This window comes from Artemia sp. Qi Xiang Cuo, chromosome 9 (assembly GCF_049724085.1).
Source record: "Artemia sp. Qi Xiang Cuo chromosome 9, ASM4972408v1, whole genome shotgun sequence".
Lineage (NCBI taxonomy): Eukaryota > Metazoa > Arthropoda > Branchiopoda > Anostraca > Artemiidae > Artemia > Artemia sp. Qi Xiang Cuo.
The window spans coordinates 76,356,658-76,374,600 of record NC_142802.1 but is presented as its reverse complement, the minus strand read 5'-3'; the positions used below and the strand labels follow the sequence as shown (position 1 = coordinate 76,374,600).

The 17,943-nt window shown below is 34.9% G+C and overlaps 1 protein-coding gene across 1 annotated transcript in view; it reads left to right on the top strand.

The window, feature by feature from the left end:
* Window positions 1–2,261: 2,261 nt before the first annotated feature.
* Window positions 2,262–17,943, top strand: part of LOC148949033 (glycosyltransferase 25 family member) — a 58,975-nt gene continuing 43,293 nt past the window's right edge. Inside the window, 2 exon segments of the mRNA XM_089094871.1 lie at window positions 2,262–2,544; window positions 11,970–12,189. Of these exon segments, the coding sequence (XP_088950997.1) occupies window positions 2,360–2,544; window positions 11,970–12,189 (405 nt within the window). The 5' untranslated portion in view covers window positions 2,262–2,359.

Genomic DNA, 17,943 nt, shown 5'->3' with positions numbered 1-17,943 from the left:
AACACATACAATCAAAATTTTTAGATTTCCGTTTTGTTCAATGTAGTCGAAAGTTCTGGAAATTAGGTCTTTTAGGATGATAACCCCCTCAGAGCCCTCAGTGCAGGGATTGTAAGTTGCACCCTGGGGGCATATTAGGTTTATACAGAAAGTTGTTGTAGAAATTACAAAAAGGGCTCATTTATTTGGAAATTAATATTGCTCTTTTTAATAGTCAAAAGTGAGTGGAGAGTAATTGACCCCCTCTCACGCCCACCATTTCCCCAAACAAATTCAATCACTGTTTAGATATATCCATTTTCTTCAACGTAGTTGACAACTCTGGAAACTATTTATTTGAGGATGTCAAACCCCCCAGAACCCCCAGGGCAAAGGTTGTAAGTTATGCCCTGGGGGCATATATGGTTTTACAGATAGATTTGTCGTAAAAAATTCAAAACGGACTCATTCAATTGGAAATTGAGAGGGCTAGTGCCCTTTTTAACAGTCGAAAGTCATTGGAGGGTAACTAACCCCCCTCTCACGCACACCATTCCTCCAAACATATTCAATCAAAATTTTCAGATAGCCATTTTGTTCAACGCAGTAGAAAGTTCTGGAAATTAGGTCATTTAGGATGATAACCCCAGCCCTCAGGGCAAGGGTTGTAAACTATGCCCTGGGGGCATATAAGCTTTTTATTGAAAGCGTTGTTTTAGAAACTTTAAAAGGACTCATTTGATTGGAAATTGAAAGGGCTGGTGCCTTTTTTAATAGTTGAAAGTGGTGGGAGAGCGACTAACATCCCTCTCACGCCCAACATTTTCCCAAACGCATCCAATCAAAATTTTGAGATAGCGATTTTGTTTAACGTAGTTGAAAGTTCTGGAAATTATGTCTTAGAGGATGACAACCACCCTCACAGCCCTTAGGGTAAGGGTTGTAAGTTGTGCCCTGTGGGCATATAAGGTGTTTATAGAAAGTGTTGTCATAGAAACTCAAAAAAGACTCATTCGATTGGAAATCGAATTGCCTAGTGCCCTTTTTAATAGTCGAAGGTGATTTTAAGGTTTGAAATATTTATAGTAAAGATCGATGTGGGTATAATGTATGATTTTTTTTATGTTGTTGTTGTTTAGACCAGGTCACTTCTTAACGAAGGAGTTGTTGTAGGAACTTCGAAAAGGGCTCATTCGATTGAAAATAAAAAGGGCTGATGCCCTTTTTAATAGTTGAAAGTGATTGTAAAGCAACTAATCCCCCTACCACGCCCACCCTCCCATTTGCCTTTATGTTTAAAAACTAAATGTTGCCTTAAGATTAAATCAAAATACACTGTGTTAATGCTAATTCCCAATAAGGCATCTCAGCAGTATCCCAAGAACGACTGAGAATATTGTGTTCAAACTTTCGGTGCTACGTCTGCTACTAAATTTAACCAAGCCAAAATAGCGTAAGTGTATCCAAGATATCAAAGAAAGTAAGCAGATTTTTTTTTGCTAATGGTATCAAGTTTTCCATTTCAGGTCAACTAGAGGAGTTATGAAACGAAATTAAACACTACTATTTGTGGCCAGATTTTTAAAAGGGTGTATGTTGTTAAAAATTGCTGAAAATATTTCCCCAGCATACAAATAGCAAGCCAAACTATAAAGTCTTAAAAAAACGAAACGATTTAAAGTATTACTTTCATTTTCCCTGAAAAGACTATGTCAATATAAAACGAACAGAAATTAATTAAAACAAACTTAAAAAAAAAGTTTTTTAAATAAAAGTAAAGAACTTCATTAAACAAAAAATGAGCAAGAATAAAATCAAATAATCTACCAAGCGTGAAACTACCGCAAATCAGCATCGATAAATAAATGAAACCCAAAACGAACAGAAATTCCAATAAATAACCAGGTCAAACTCAAAACGAGCAGAAATTAACATAAGTTGGGCTCAAAACCCCTGGCCTTCCCAAGGCCAGAACATAATTTGCACTTTATTGAAAAAAAACAACAATTGAATGTGCACTGTCAGTTTACTATACATATACTGATATTTAGTAATCAAAATGTTAATATTATTTGATTTATTAAAGATATAAAAAGTAAAAAAGTATATATTTTTTTCAGTAAAGTGCAAATTATGTTCTGGCTTTGGGAATTGGGAAGGCATAGGGGTTCAGGATGGTCTACACGACGTTTGAGACTATAGAAAACGTAGCGCTAAATGTTTTCTTATAGATGGCAGAGTTTGGTGATAATTTTAAAGCTCTAGACATTTCTAGGCTAGGATAGATACTACATTGGATTGAGCCCAGTTAGCTGTAACTTATTGAAGACAAATAAGTTACTTGATGCTAATACAACTGAAGTGAATAAAAGTGTTGAGAATGAAATGGCATTATACTTTAATAATAGTTGTTTTTATGTTTCCTTCCCTTTTAAAAGGCTTTAGTTCTTTTAAGGATCCCACTGTTGTCATTAATGTTCTTGTTAAGGACAAAGCCCATTTCCTGCCTTATTTCTTCCACTATCTTCAAAAGTTGGACTATGACAAATCAAGAATGGGAATATGGTAAGTATCATTCTAGGCTATATTTCTGCTTGTAGCCTATTTAGCTAGGCTAATGTTACTAGGCTACCCTTGTTTTTCTGATTTTTAAAGTAGGGTAAAGACACCAATGATTTGACAGTGCAGTTTTGGAACCACTGTTGAAATTTACCTTCAAAACAGAATAACTCTGCTTAGTTGTGACTTGGAACATTATCTCTTGAAGCCCTTGTTATTATTTACAATGCTAAATGTGGACACTATATCCAATACACCCAGATATCAAAAGAAAATTCAATTCAATCAGTTTCCTGTCTTTGACACAAAATGAGCTCCTGAAAATTCTTGGTGTTCAAACTATCAATACTTGCTTTTTTTTGGCAAAAAAAATTTGGGATCAGCACCAATGCATCAAGATAGCCTACATCTGATCTTCTCTAATATGTAGCCACATATGGTTTTTTTTTTTTTTTATAAAATTAAGTTAAAATGACAGCTAATATTATATTGATGAAACTAAGTTCCAAGTGTTGAAAATTCTTGTCTGATTTAGTGGAATACCAGACCAACTAAAAATGCTCCTTCAGCCAAATTCAAGTGTAGATATTGGCTTCTATTATGATATTCATTTCTTTTGAGAATATCTTGTAATAACCTTGTAAAAATTTTTGACAAACAGCAACAGAACCTGTTGAAATATAGGTGACCCTGTCAAAACTTCACTGAGCATGTAAAACAGATAGGAAACAATTGGTGTCAAAATTCAAGGGTCCTCTTACAAAAACAATATCAATCAGTGATGCTGAGCAGTGATACCAATTTACAAAAACTTAGTTGATGGAACTATTTTTTATTTTTAAGGGTATTTGACAAATTGTTGAATTTACAGGTACTCTCTCAACAACAAGAGGTTTGGATGATTATTATTTGTAATAATATTTAACATGAAAAAAATATTTAAAAAAATTTGGTACTCTTGCATTATACAGCCTTTCTAAAAAGTCAAGTTTGGTTAATGCTAATGAAATAAAATAAATGTGGACGAATCCATTATAGTTTAGAAACAAATTTGGGGTATATATTTGCACTTTAGCAGGTGGGGGGTAAAGCATAGAATATATTAAATATTTAACCTAACCTTGGTACCTTCCCCCCCAAAACACAGTTTAATATCATATATGCAATGAAAACCACAATATCATTGCCTAGTCCATAGTGGTAAAAATGTCAAAAATGGTTTTATTATTGCCTTCTCTATAGTAGTTAACCCAAGAGGCCCACATAATGGAAGAGTACCAAAAGTTGTTTTTTATTGTAGTTTTACTGATTTTATAGTAGATGGTAGATTTTTCCATCATCTGAAGAACTGGTACTTGGCCTCATGCTATGTTAATATTTTTAAGCATTTGAATTGGCTGATCACAACACCCACTCATTTATCACTGAATAAACTTGAAGTACACCCTCTCTTAATAAATTTTATACATGTTTTCTTTCAAATATATTGCAAGCTGTAAAACACAAAATTTTCTCCCTGAACCCCTCCCTAATTAGTGTGGAATTCCTATCCCACCCAAAATGCTAATGAAACAGGTTAAACTCCTCAGTGTCACAAACTTCTAATAATATTGAGTAGCACATGCATATTTCAGGAATTCTTGACTTTCCAGACAAAGGATACTCAAAACTAAAAATTTTTAAAGTGGATTAAACTGGTAGATTAGCTTTGAAATGGCCAAATGTTGACATAATTTTGAACAACAAAGACATCTTTGCTGGACCATTAAAGCCAAGGCAAATTGGGCCATTCCAGGTAGCATTTATAAAGAGACCTATGTCACACTATTATATTGCACAATGTATTATAGAAACCTAGGTCACACAATTACACTCCATATGATTATCCAATTTTGTCCCTATATTTGAGGCAATTTTTTAGTTTTTTGCTTCCACTTTCTGAATAGTATTTTATACTTTTACACATTTAAAAAAGTTGAAGAGAAATGATGGTAAAGTAAAAAGAATAGGCATGTTGAATCCACCAGGATTTGCCCACAAGTATTCCCCAAGTACTTTGACACATGTTCAATAGGGTTCTGACTTACATCAAAAACAGGAACAACTTTTTTTTTCTGTCAAATCTGTAGGTGAAAATGCTCCAATTTAAGAAAATTGGAGTTTTGTACCCTTTTTTGATAAAACTTCTTATCAGACAGTTAGATTTGTCACATATTCTTTCTACATACTGAAACCCTTTTCAAACTAAAAGTCTAAATTAAGCCTTCTGGAATAGAAAACTTGCTTTTTTACAAAAACTGTCAAATCATCAGTACCTTTACCCTAGAGGTCAGGGTATTTTCTAGATTACTAGTTTTAGACACTAGGTTACTGGATATTTGGCTGACCAGACCACCAGGTACTATTTAATCAGGATACTAGCCTTCCTTTGTATCTGTTTTGGCTGTTTCTAATATACAGATTTGTTAAGGGTATTTATTAGAGCAATGTGCCAAGGTTTGAACAGCTAATCACCACTTAGACAGTTAAATCACTGTGAAATCTCCAGTATACCAATTAAAAAGTCGGATTTATAGTATAGGCCTGCCTACATATGGGTATAGGCAGCAAGTTGTCTAGGGTGGGGGGGGGGTTAGTCAGCAGCCAATCCTGTGATGAAAGGGTGGATGGGCTGAAGTTATATTGGCAGTTCACTTAACCTCACATCACAAGCAAGTTCTATCTTACTTTTGAAATCTTTTACTAGTATCATTCCTAAGGTCACTTAACTTTATCCAGCCTCTCCTGGTGGTCAAATGTATACCCCAAATTATATATTCTCTATGAATTTTCCTGTTGCTTGATATTGCTTGTTTGCCATTACATTAGTTTGATGAAAAGAAGAGTCAATTATGGGAGCATTGATTAGAGAATTGAAGGGTAATAAATACCTAATTGGGAGCCTGAAAAAATTTATCTGACTTTTGAAAAAAGGAGAAAAGACTTCCAAAAGTCTTTGGAAGTCTTTGGCTGGCTAGTGCGATTTAAGGTAATTTAAGGTAAGGTAAAATGTCAAGCAATATTAATGAAAACATAACATCAGATTCCACATATTAGAGCACACTACTCTGGAGGTTTTAAGGCCCTATCTACAAAAAATGTGGAATTTTGTTTTTGGTACTTATTTATTAACCAATAAACATGCAAGAAGTGAGGTTTCATTAATACTAATGAAATAAAACAAAATAGGATGAAAATATAATAGTTTATGAACACAATTATGCTATAGATTTGCACACTAGGGGGTGGGGGTTGGGCTATAGCATAGCATATATTAAATAGGTAACCTAATCAAACCTAGGCACCTTTTATTTCCCGAAAACCCCCAAAAATTAAAGTTTAAATATAGTTCCTGGAGTGAGAAACCCTTTGTTTATACAGCATCTTAAGTACCAGGTGATGCCTATCTGTTCTTGCAATACAATTCTTGTGTGTTTATTGGTTACTACACAAGTACCTTGTATTTTCTGCAAGAAAAATAACAGATTTTATTTAATTTAATATTAGGGCAGACCCATACACAAGGGCTAAGGCTCAGGCCTATTGCCTCTACATTCCTCCAAAAAACTAAATACTGGTTGGAGGAACCAAAAATTAGTTTGGCCTCCCCACCCTTGTCATATACTTGGCCAGATTTTGTATTCTTCCTTCCCCTACTACGTCCTTCAGATTAACATTTAACTCTTAAAATCTCAAGCTGATGTCTGCTCCTTGCTGGACATTCTTCTACCATATGTTTTCTTGTTTCCATGGCCTTCTTACGTTTTTTAGCAAAACTGGGAATCAGCCCTACCAATTCAGGCAAGATGCTTCCCAAAAATTTCCAATTCCTGTTATGGATTTAGTCACTATTCTTATCCCCAACCTTTTAAGCTGAAAAAAATGTTTATTCAGCAAAGGATTAAACTTCAAAAGTACTTCCTTTGTCTCATTACATCCCACCTTATTATGCCAATTCTGTTCCACTCTTCTCTGCTATCTCATTACCTTCAATCCCAGAGCATCCAGGGAACCATTTCAAAGTAATTGTTTTTCCTTTGGATGCTAGACTATTTAATGCTTCATAGAATTCCAACTTTCTTCTTTTTCAGCTTTTTATTTTCCAAAGATCCTGAAGATTTGCTTGGTTATCAGTTGTAATACATATATTTCTGTCTGTACTTACTTTGTGCATCAGTGTTTTAGCTGCCTGTTCTGGTCCAAACATTTCAGCCTGGGAAACCATAGCAAACCTTCCCAGATGATAACTAATTATCTCCTCCAAATAAAATGTATTCTGGTATATTAATATTCTAGTTCTTGATTTCCAATGAAATTGCAAGCCATCTGTGAAGCAAACTGTTGTGTTGTTCTTGTGAATCATATCTACCTTATGTTCTATTTCTTTTCTATCCCTTATGTCCATCTAAAATAGCCATTTGTATTTTACTTGTGGGAGGAACATTATTCTTAGGCATCTGCTGCAGATGATCTACAGCTCCTTCCACTTAAGCATTATTGAAACATAAACATGGCTTTTGATTAGGCAGCACTTTTTACTGCTTCTTCCTCTAGAAAAACTTCTATAGGCTCAAGTCCTAGAATTAGCTCTGTGGATACTGTGACTGTTCCATTATATTCTGATGGTGCCATTAGGCATGCTAGCCTTTGAAACCTTTTTGAAGGGGTTATGTGGCTTCTTATCTGAGTTGAATTGAGTCCATGCCTCTAGCCTACTCCATCTCACAAAATTGATCTGATTGCAGTCTTGTAAAGGTACATTGTCTTATGTTTCCAAAATATGGATCTGAAGCCCAATTTTCAAGGTTTTCCTCATAAATATGTACCAGCAATTATGAATCTGAATGCCCAATTTTCAAGAATGAATCTGAAGCCCAATTTGAAGGTTTTCCTCATAAATATTTGCCAGTAAGCTGATAGAGGTGTACCGTTGGACAGACCCTTTATTTGCTGATAAAATGTATTACAGAACTGGAAGCACATTGAATACTTGTTATAAGTAAACCAAGGTTGTTCAGGCATTGCCATCTATTCCTGTTGCTGAATCTTCAGTTTCACCAACAATTTTGTTCAATTCTATTTTTTTTAAATTCCTCAGATTTTCTAAGGTCAATGTTTGTGTGCAGAGAAACAATGTCAAAGCTAGTTAATATTTTGTTTGCTGAAATGTTTGCATTTTTAGTATTTCTACTAGATCTACAGACTTAATTATATATTTTATCAAGGGTATTAATTAGACAAGACATGCCCACATGTGGGTTAGAAACAGCTATTTAACATTTGTGTAAAGACAAATCTAGAGAAAATACTATATCCACTGCAGGAACTTCTTTCAGAAGAAAGAATTTTAGATAAATTGCATTTTGTAGGTTCAGGCATTCTAGACCTTACCTTAGACTTTAGTTCCTCCAGGGCCACTTGTGGTATATAGGGCATCAACGAAGCCTTGCCGGACGTCTTGGAGCAGAGCAGCAGCCATGACGTCCTCCCACTGTGGTTGTAACAACAGCTCAGCACTCTGCAGATCTTGGTTGTACTGTCATTCGAGGGTGTGTTTTGGTTGCCTTCTTTTTCGCCCAGCCTTGGGTTGCCACTCGTAGACAGCATTCAGAAGACGGTTTCCTGACATTCGTAGGACATGACCAAGATAGGTCCATCTTCTCTGCTTCAGGAGGTCAGTGACTGGTGGTTGACTTGTTCATCTGCAGACCACTACGTTTGTGACCCTGTCTTGCCACAAAATATTTAGAATCCTTCTGAGGCAGACATTTTCAAATGCTAGGATATGTTCCTAGGATTTTCCTGCTGGACATTGAGCTTCCAGCATTCACTTGCATAAAGAAGAATGGACATGACGTTACTATTCAACAGACGGAGCTTTAGGGGCAAAGAGTGTTTTTGCTTTGCTGTAGCCTACTGGTTTCAGTTTGTTGAATGCCAATGTTGCTTGTCCAATTCTCCTTTTTATCTCATTAACTATTCTGCCATCATATTCGATCCAACCTCCAAGATATTTGAACTCCTGGCAAGGCTGTACCCAGAGGGGGGGGGGGTTAGGGGGGTTTGACCCCGCTTCCCCCGAAATGTTTGTTTAACTCGTAAAAACGTAACAAAAAGGTATATAAACAAATTTTGTGTGCGTTTTTTGAGGTTTTTTTGTGCACCCCCCCCCCCCGAAAAAAATCTGAGTAAAACTCCCTCCGGAAAAAAAATCCTGTGTACGGCCTTGACTCGTGGACTTGTTCGAATGTTTTTTCATTGCATTTAAGGATCAAAGGTTAGTTTGATGTGACCATACTCTTTGATTTACCAACCTTTACTATTAGTCCCAATTTCACAGCCTTGTCCACCAATGTGTCAAGTAGAAGTTGTAAACGTTGCTTCGCCTCTTCTAGAAGTACTACGTCGTCTGCGAAGTGTAAATCTGTGAGCTGCTGGCCACTGACTTTTACACCAAAGCCTGATGCTTGCCATAGGACATAATCCATTACTAGGACAAATAGGAATAGGGATAACACAAATCCTTGTTTCACCCCAGAGAGAATTTTGAAGAATCATGTCTCCCCATTTTCTGTTTGGGCACATTTGCTCTCTCTGTAGAGAGCCTTCATTATTTTGACTAGTTTATTAGGCACTCCATAAAATTTCAAAATCTACCATAAAACAGTCGAACGCTTTTTCAAAATCAATGAAGAGCAGATACAACTTTATATTCCATTCTCTTGACTCTTCCACTCTAAGTCTGAGGATAAAAATAAGGTCAGAACATGATATATCTGGGCAGGAACCCATGTTGTTCTTCCCTTAGATGTGAGTCAAGAGCTGCTCTCAAACGCTGCAATATAATCGTGGCCAAGAGTTTACTTGGCACTGAAGTCAGAATGATCCCCCTCCAGTTGTCACAGCTAAGAGCATCTCCCTTCTTAAACAGTTTGACTAGAATACCTCTAGTCTAATCACAGGGACCTTTTCCATGCTCCAAACTGCTACTAGGAGAGCAGTCCATACATTTAAGCAGGCTCGAAGGGATGTCTTTAGCATCTCTGTCGTTATCCCATCGACTCTTGATGCATGGCCATTTTAAGATTTTTAACAGCTGCTTCTATCTCTACAGTGCTGGGAGGATCAGCACTTCTGTCCATTTGTAAAAACGGAATGTCAGATACAGTTTCTTGGTCATGGGGTGTGGGATAATTAAGTATATTTTCAAAATGGGATGCCCATCTTTTGTATACTTTCTTGGGATCTAAAATTATGTTCCCGTTTTCATTACTAATAAGTGGTGAGCAGTTCACTTTTTTTTCCAACTATCTCATTGGTTAGTTGGTAAACCATCCTGGAATTGGCTTTTTTTGCAGCCTCTTTGGCAAGTGCCACTTTCTCTTCTGTCTGGTTAAACCATGATTGTCAGCCTTATCTGTTAGATTCAAGGCCTCAAATTTGTTTTTCAGAGAAATTCAGAAACTCAGAAATCCTTTTGTAAGTCTTGGTTTTTCAGTTTGTTGGTGCAAACTGCCTATAGGTACTGGTCACTTTCTTCTTTTCACCTTTCAACTTCATTTGTATTTCAGCCATCATCAATATGTGGTCTGAATTAACGTCAGCTCCTCGAAACCACGTACATCAAATAAGCTGCTTCTCCAACATCTTGAAATTAGAAAATGGTCGAATTGGTTTTTTGTCCAACCATCTGGGGACACCCAGGAGTATTTATGGATTGACTTATGCTCTAACAATGTGCCACCTATGATCAAGTCGTTGCTCTGCGCGTAGTCTACAAGAAGCGCTCCGTTTTCGTTGATAGACTCCTATGCTATGTGGGCCCATGGCTTCTGGGCGATACTGATTGTCTGCTTTAACTTTGGCATTGAAGTCGCCTACAACACAGAGAATGTCATGTCTGGGCGGATCTTTGGTAGCCACTTGTACATTTCATAGAATTTGTCTTTTTCATCTTCGTCGGCTTCAACTGTGGGAGCATAACAGGCAATGATGGTCAGTTTGGTGTGGTTTGAGATATATCGGACCACCAATAAACGTTCGTTTATAGGGTTCCAGCTCACCATCGCCTTCGACGCGCTAGGTGACATAAAAACTCCAACTCCAGCGCGGTGCATTGCAGGATCTCCGCGAAAAGCCAAAGTGTACCCGTCGTCAAGTTTTTCTAGTCTGTTTCCTGTCCATATACCGTCAGTTAAGACAATTATATCCAGACAATACTCTTTCATTTCTTTGAGAACTTGTTGGGTTCTTGAAATCTGATTCATTGTTCTTACATTCCAAAATCCTATTTTGGTGGTTCCTTTTGCAGTCAGAAATCGAATCCAGGGGCGTGCATGGGTCATCATCAGGGAGTTTGAAGTATTCGAGGCTATTGTTGACGTTTCAGCTGCATTTGGTTTTCTCCAAGGGTAGCCCTGCTGGGTCTAGGTGTGGGTTGCAAACCCCTCAGCTCAACCCTCATCCATCTTCCATTTTTTTTTTTTTTATCAGGTCAATCCTTTGATAAACGAAATCATGACGAAAAAAGTTTAAGAGTTTTTCCAGAGATGTCATTAAAAAAAATATTTTTCTTTTTTTTCTTTTTTTTATAATATGATTGAACGTTTTACATATAATGTGTGAACTTGAAGGAAGTTCAGCCAGGACTGAAAAACAGACAAAACAAGGCAATTCATTCAGATAACAACAAATCAGGAACACGTTTATGATGCAATTCTAGCTTTTTTTAGCAGCTAACCAAAAAGGTAACTCAAAGCAAGCTACAAATCAATACAACCAGTTTTGTTTTATCATTTTATTTATTGTTTTTTCTTATTATATTCTTAACAGAGGTTCCTCGGTCCTTCCTACATGTTTTGAAATTTTCAAGCAGATCTGATAAAAAATATTTTTTTTTTGCTAAAAATCAATGAAACTCAATTTTTGTTCCAAAATGTGTTGTCCTCTCTTGGTCCATTATTGGATGTCAAGAGTCATTACTGCCAGCGTTTGTTTGTGTGTGCAAGATTTTTTTTTTTGTGATGGCAACCTATACAATAATCCGTTTAATAGACATAAGAAGGATGCTAGTGTAAATGATATTCAAATAATATGGTTAAGTATTAAAAATGTTTCTTTAATTTTCAAGTGTCAAATTCTAATCTGGGTATATTAACATCCCTGAATCTGACCATATGCTTTATGAATGTCAAGTTCTTTTTGTACAAATTCTACAGGACAAGCCACATTTTAAAATATAGAATTTAATAAATTGTCCCTGCCAAAAAGCACAATGATAACAGCATCCCTGCACCATTACATAATTTATTATCAGATTTATGATGCCCAAAAATAAAATTCCATAGATAATGTCAGCATGTGCCCCAATAATTCAGTTTTGTATATTTTAGGATGAAGGTTGACAAATCGAATGACAACTCAGAAGTTATTGTGAAGGAATGGGTGAATTCTGTTCAGAAGGAATACTCATTCATTGATGTTGTATTTGGTGAAGCAGAACATGAAAGTCAAAAGGATGTACAATGGACAGAAGAAAGATTTCACTACTTTATTAAACTTCGGGAAGAATCTCTCTCGATAGCAAAATCCCGTTGGGCTGATTATGCCTTTGTAAGTTTTTGTTTATACATTGTAATCCATCCTTTTTTTCATTCATTGGTGCACATATTTCCTATTCTTAGATGGAGGAGGACAGAGAGGTTAATGGGGTTCAAAATCATTACAGGATGCAATTTGTGCCATTGTTTTACCTTGAAAGGCTGAAGCTAGTTTCAATAGGTATATGTACTAGATTTCATACTTTGAATCTTTGCTGTTGTTTTATTTTTGCTGTTATAAACTGCTTACTTAGTAAATTCAATCTATTTGAAATGAACAAATAAACTGAAATAACAAATTTAGTAATGTTGTCGCTCATTAGAAACTTCATCTATGCAAAGTATCTCAATAACAGTAAGTCGAAATAAATTTCTTTTGTTCATCTATTTCGGATACTCGAGTTAATTCTAGTTTATTTTCTCTAAATTCTTTCAAATTGAAAGTGATAATTGTATCCTTGGCAGTTACATTTAATTTCTCTTGTTCTTTTTATTATTATTTGTTTAGTATTTTATTAGTATTCTTTAGTTTTTTTCTTAGATTGATCTTTTACCTTATTTTTTTCTAATGCTGTAAAACAATGTTTCAAGAAGTGTTTTCATGCAAGTTTGATGTACAATTCATAATGGCTCAGCGATAATTATTTTTTTCGGTGGTTATTGCATTCATGTTTCTACAATTTCGTCTAATTTGTTTGCTTGCTTTCTGTGTTTCTGATTTTTTTTTTTAGATTCTAATCAATATCTTGAAGCAGATTTTCTGATCTTAAGTCTCTCTTTTTGAAGTTAAGATTTTCTAATAATTTTTTCTAAGGTTTGTAATTCGGTTGTAGATAATTTTTTTTGAGACTTATACATTCTCAAAGACGCGAAAAGATTTTGGAATCTCAAACGCTTCACCGAAAAAGGTTACCATATCTATTAAGAACCTACAAGGAAAAAACTGTTTGGGTTGAAAGGGTTTTTATTGGAACAGCTCGTACCGTGGGCATAAAGCAAGAAAACATCAAAAGAAACTACGTTCTTAGTTTTGATTCTGATCTTTACAAAACTTGAATATCACTTGAGTTAAATGAAGAGCATTCAGAAGGGCAGGGGTTTCTTTATGCTAAACCCTCTCCCTGAAGAGTGCAGAATGGGATATATACGTTCTTATTGAGTCTTTTCTCATACAAAAACTATTGTGTTGTGTTTCATAGCAAAACTAATTCTAGTCTCTCCAAGTTAGGAGAGAGTAAAAGGACTTAAGTAAAATTCAAACTTTGGATTTGGGGCCATAATGACGAGTATAGCTAAATGCTGCATGAAAGGATGGGTTGCTGAATAAAGGGAATGAAGATATGCTAGACAACTCTTTGAATAGTTGTGCAAGGTTAATTTTAGGAAGTGGAAATGTCCCAAAAATGTGACTTCATATGAACGTAGGGTTTCAACTACACTCAAGAGATATGTGACATGAAAAAGCGCCTTAGGGAGCCTTGTCGTGCCGTTTATATGGGCAAAAGCTTGACTCTTTCAAATGAAAAGACTGTAAGGTGGCACGTTAAAAGTGAGACGCCCAAATTTAAGCTTTAGAGATTTTATAAAACAGACATTTCTTGGGAGAATGGCCAAGACCGGTCGGATAGATGAGAAGCGATCGCCAACGTGTCGGTCTCAGCTAGCTAAACTCTGTGACGAATTTATAGCAGTTTTAGCTGCACTCTTTTTATGTGGCTTTAATTTTTGCGGTTTTCTTTTGTGTATTATGGTTTCTTCCTATTTATTTTTCGTTATTTGATGATTGTCGTAATTAAAGAGCCTTAAAACATTTGAGTTTGAGCTGTGTTATAGAATCGTTTGTTGTTTATCCCTCTATTCATTTTTACTTATTTTGCTTGAAAAATAACCGACCGTTCTTACTTAAAATGTAATGAACGGCGAGTAGCAACAAACTTTGCCTCTAGAAACCAAAACTCTAAAAAATTGAAGTTTGATGACAAGAAATACTATCTTTATAAGTGAGCAATAATTGTGTATTTGTCTATATATGTATGTTCTCGAAAACGGCTCCATATTTTCTCGGGAAAATTGGTATCTTGGGATATTCTCGCATAACAAAACGATCTAGATAGGTCAGACGTCTGAGAAAATTCGTTAAGAGCCTTAAACTTGGTTTTTGCAAATGACGTCATGTACTATGTTAGTACATCATATAAGCATTTCTTATGACAATATATAAGCGTTTTCTTGTATGATATAATACATGGCATAAATTGTCTGAAGTAATCAAAATCTAAAAACATATCAAAAATGAAAATGAAGAGCAAAGATACGGGCGGTTAAAAGATGTGTGAAAACGACAATTAGAGGGTGTCAAAAATCAAATCAATATATATGTACATATGAAAATTCGTTAAGAGCCTTAATTTTGGGAAAAAAATATTTATGTGAATGACGTCATTCACGCTTGTCGCACTTTTGTGGAAAAATTGAAGACTTTCATACATGGAGAAGTTTATATTAAATTGCTTAAAGAACAAAAAACTGGAAATTGCAAGAATATTTCCATATATTTTGGCAAGCGATTACAACAATTCAAAAACCTTAATAAAGAAAACCAAAAGTTTGATCAAATATGTCATTCCCCCCACTCCTCCACCACAAGAGTGAATGTAGGAAGGCCTAAAAAACGAAAATTTGCACCATCAATTGTGACAACACCTTAACGGGCAGCTAAAGCAAAGGCCATTGCTAAATTGTCTGAAGTCAAAACGTGAAATCATTGAATATGATAGGGATGATGACTGGGTTTTGGATTTTGACATGGATAAGGTTATCAATGGCTACCATACCTTTGTTAAATAAAATAAAGGTTCTGTGATATGCATTTCATAATGACAAAAGACAAGCGGAGGTCAAAGAAACCAAGCAAATTGAAAACTATGAACCATTAAAAGAAACAAAGGTCTGGCGATAAAAGACAGGAGTCCATTCGGACGTCATGTCATCAAGAAAAGGCTCAAAATATCTGTTTTTAGAAGCCAAGTGACAATGAGCATCCATATATAGAAGAGGCCGCGTGCCGAGTGCCAGTGCTATATATATATATATATATATATATATATACTATATATATATATATATATATATATATATATATATATATATATATATATATATATATATATATATATATATATATATATATATATATATATATATATATATATATATTAAGTGTCGTATCTTTATCTTTTTGGGAGCTGGTTTCTTTTTCTTTTCTTTTTTCTCTTTGTAGTGCTCCACTATAATCTATTTTTGTAGATGGTGGGTGAATAAATGTTATTATTATTATTTTTTATTATATATATTATATATATATATATATATATATATATATATATATATATATATATATATATATATATATATATATATATATATATATATATATATATATATATATATATATATATATATATATATATATATATATATATATATATATATATATATATATATATATATATATATATATGCTGAAGCTTGTTTATGCGTTTGTTTGTTTTCTCACTGTTTACATTTTGTTGCACCAGGGGCGATTATGTCAAACCAGTGGTCATAGACAATCGGAAGAGGGATCAGACGACAGGAAAAGTTTTACTGCTTTTTTAAACAATAAAAGATCACGTCCCATGCTAGCACCAATTTCTGCCACTTTAGACGCCAAACAATAATATTGGCCTGAATAGGACCAAAATGCTGTCCAACAAAATTTCTTAGATTGGAAGATAGCCAATTGATATAAAACTAACCAATTTGCTATACTGTCTGTGTTAAATGAACAGATATTATAGACCTTTTATGCAATAATAATAACTGTTATACAAGACGCAAATTGTGCTCTTTGGATGCACCCTGTACAGCATTTTATTGTTGCACATACACTATGAAAGAGGAGTTCAGTGAATCTTTTGTGAGGGAGGGGGGCCTAATGTCTGAAAAGTGTATTTTTAGGCCCTCGTTTTCTAACTCTTCCGTCAGAATTCTCTCTGATCAGTATGGGGTAGGGGGAATTTACTCCTTAAACTCCCTTCGTATGGAGGGTTATATTTGGACTACGCGTGGAATACGGATACTATTCGTGAAATATGGATACTTAGGGGGCGTATCTCCCCTCTTTTTGAAGCAGTATGTTCAGTATGAAATGAAATAATTACATTCATGTTCATTTCTGCTCAAAGATGGGAGGGGGGGGCATCCTCTAAAAACCAGATCTGTCCAATAAACCAAGATCCACTAATCTAATGATCTGTCCTAGTTTTTTAGGGCGTGTGCTTTTCTTATCTTCAAAGTGCATTTGTTAAGCTAGAGTAAGAATAGGGTGTGGGGATTAGGATTTGGCAGCTCCCCTCCCAAATGTTTGTAATAACACTGGATAATATGTCAAAAAATGACAAGAAAAGAATTTCCGATTGAAGATTGATCCTAAAATTTAAAACGAAAAATTATCATATATGTGAGGCCACTGTTTACGCTAAAGTCATAATATATTGTTGATATTGATCATAAATCATACTATAGCATAGAAAGCTGGGACATGAGGGTCGCCATCCATCTAAATACATGAAATTTTTGTTTGTAATGTCATAATATCTACAGTTCAGTTTTACAAAAAATTAATATTTAGCTTTTTCTTGTTAATTCTATAAAACAATTAATCTCAGGATTGTCTATTTGTATGAAGAATTTCTAGCTGTTATCAAGACCTTTCTGGACCTCATCTTTAGATGAGGTCCAGGGCCCGTACTTTCACCCGGAGAAGACAAAGGAAATGTCACATATATAAAGGAAAAAAAAATAACCCACTTTCGAGGCACCTTCATTGGAACACTTCTAGTCTGTTGCTATAGATACAGGATGAACCTCTATGTAAATATACTCTAAATCCTCATCCCAATAGTTTTATCTGATGCATATACGCCACTTAAAATGAAATTACATTCCCTTCTTTGTATCAGTTTTGACCAATTGGAGTTTGAATTTACGGGGTTTGATCAAAAGTGATAATAAATAGTGTATTCTGATTGCGAACAAAATAAAAGATATCTAGCACATCTGTTTACGTCATCGATCGATATAGCAGGTGTGGCCTAGTAGGACAGACTGTTCGATAACAAAATATTTTTACGTCAATAGAATTTGCTTTTAATGCTGATTCCAAATGTCTAAAATTTGTTGAGATAAAATTTCCGAGAACTCTATGCCGGAAGTTTCATGCCCTGCATCCTATAATTTAAAATGTGTATTTTTCCTGATGAGATGTCGAGAATTGTCAATAAAGCGTGTGTATGTTTGTTTGTTTTTTCTGCTGTTTTCTTTTTTCCAGCTGGAGCGATTGCGTCGAGCCAGTGGTCGTAGACTTTTGGGAGAAGGATTATTGAAAGGGAAATAAAAAGCTCTAGGGGTGTTTTTAAATAATGAAAGAGACTGCGCCCCATCATAGTGCCGGTTTAATATAATGAATGATTTGTCAAAGTTTCTTAGGGGATGTGCTTTTTTCAGGGGTGTTTATTACTTTAAAACATTGTTGTGCATTAATTAAGCTAGAACATGAAGAGGGTGGGGGTAGTAGGAGGTTCCAAATTTAAATGAAGAGTGATGCTAAAATTTAAAACGAAAACAAAAAAAAACAACTATCCTAAATGTGAAGTCACTCTTTACACGGAAGGTAACATAAAGATTGCTAATACTGATCATAAATTAAACTATTGCATAGAGAGCA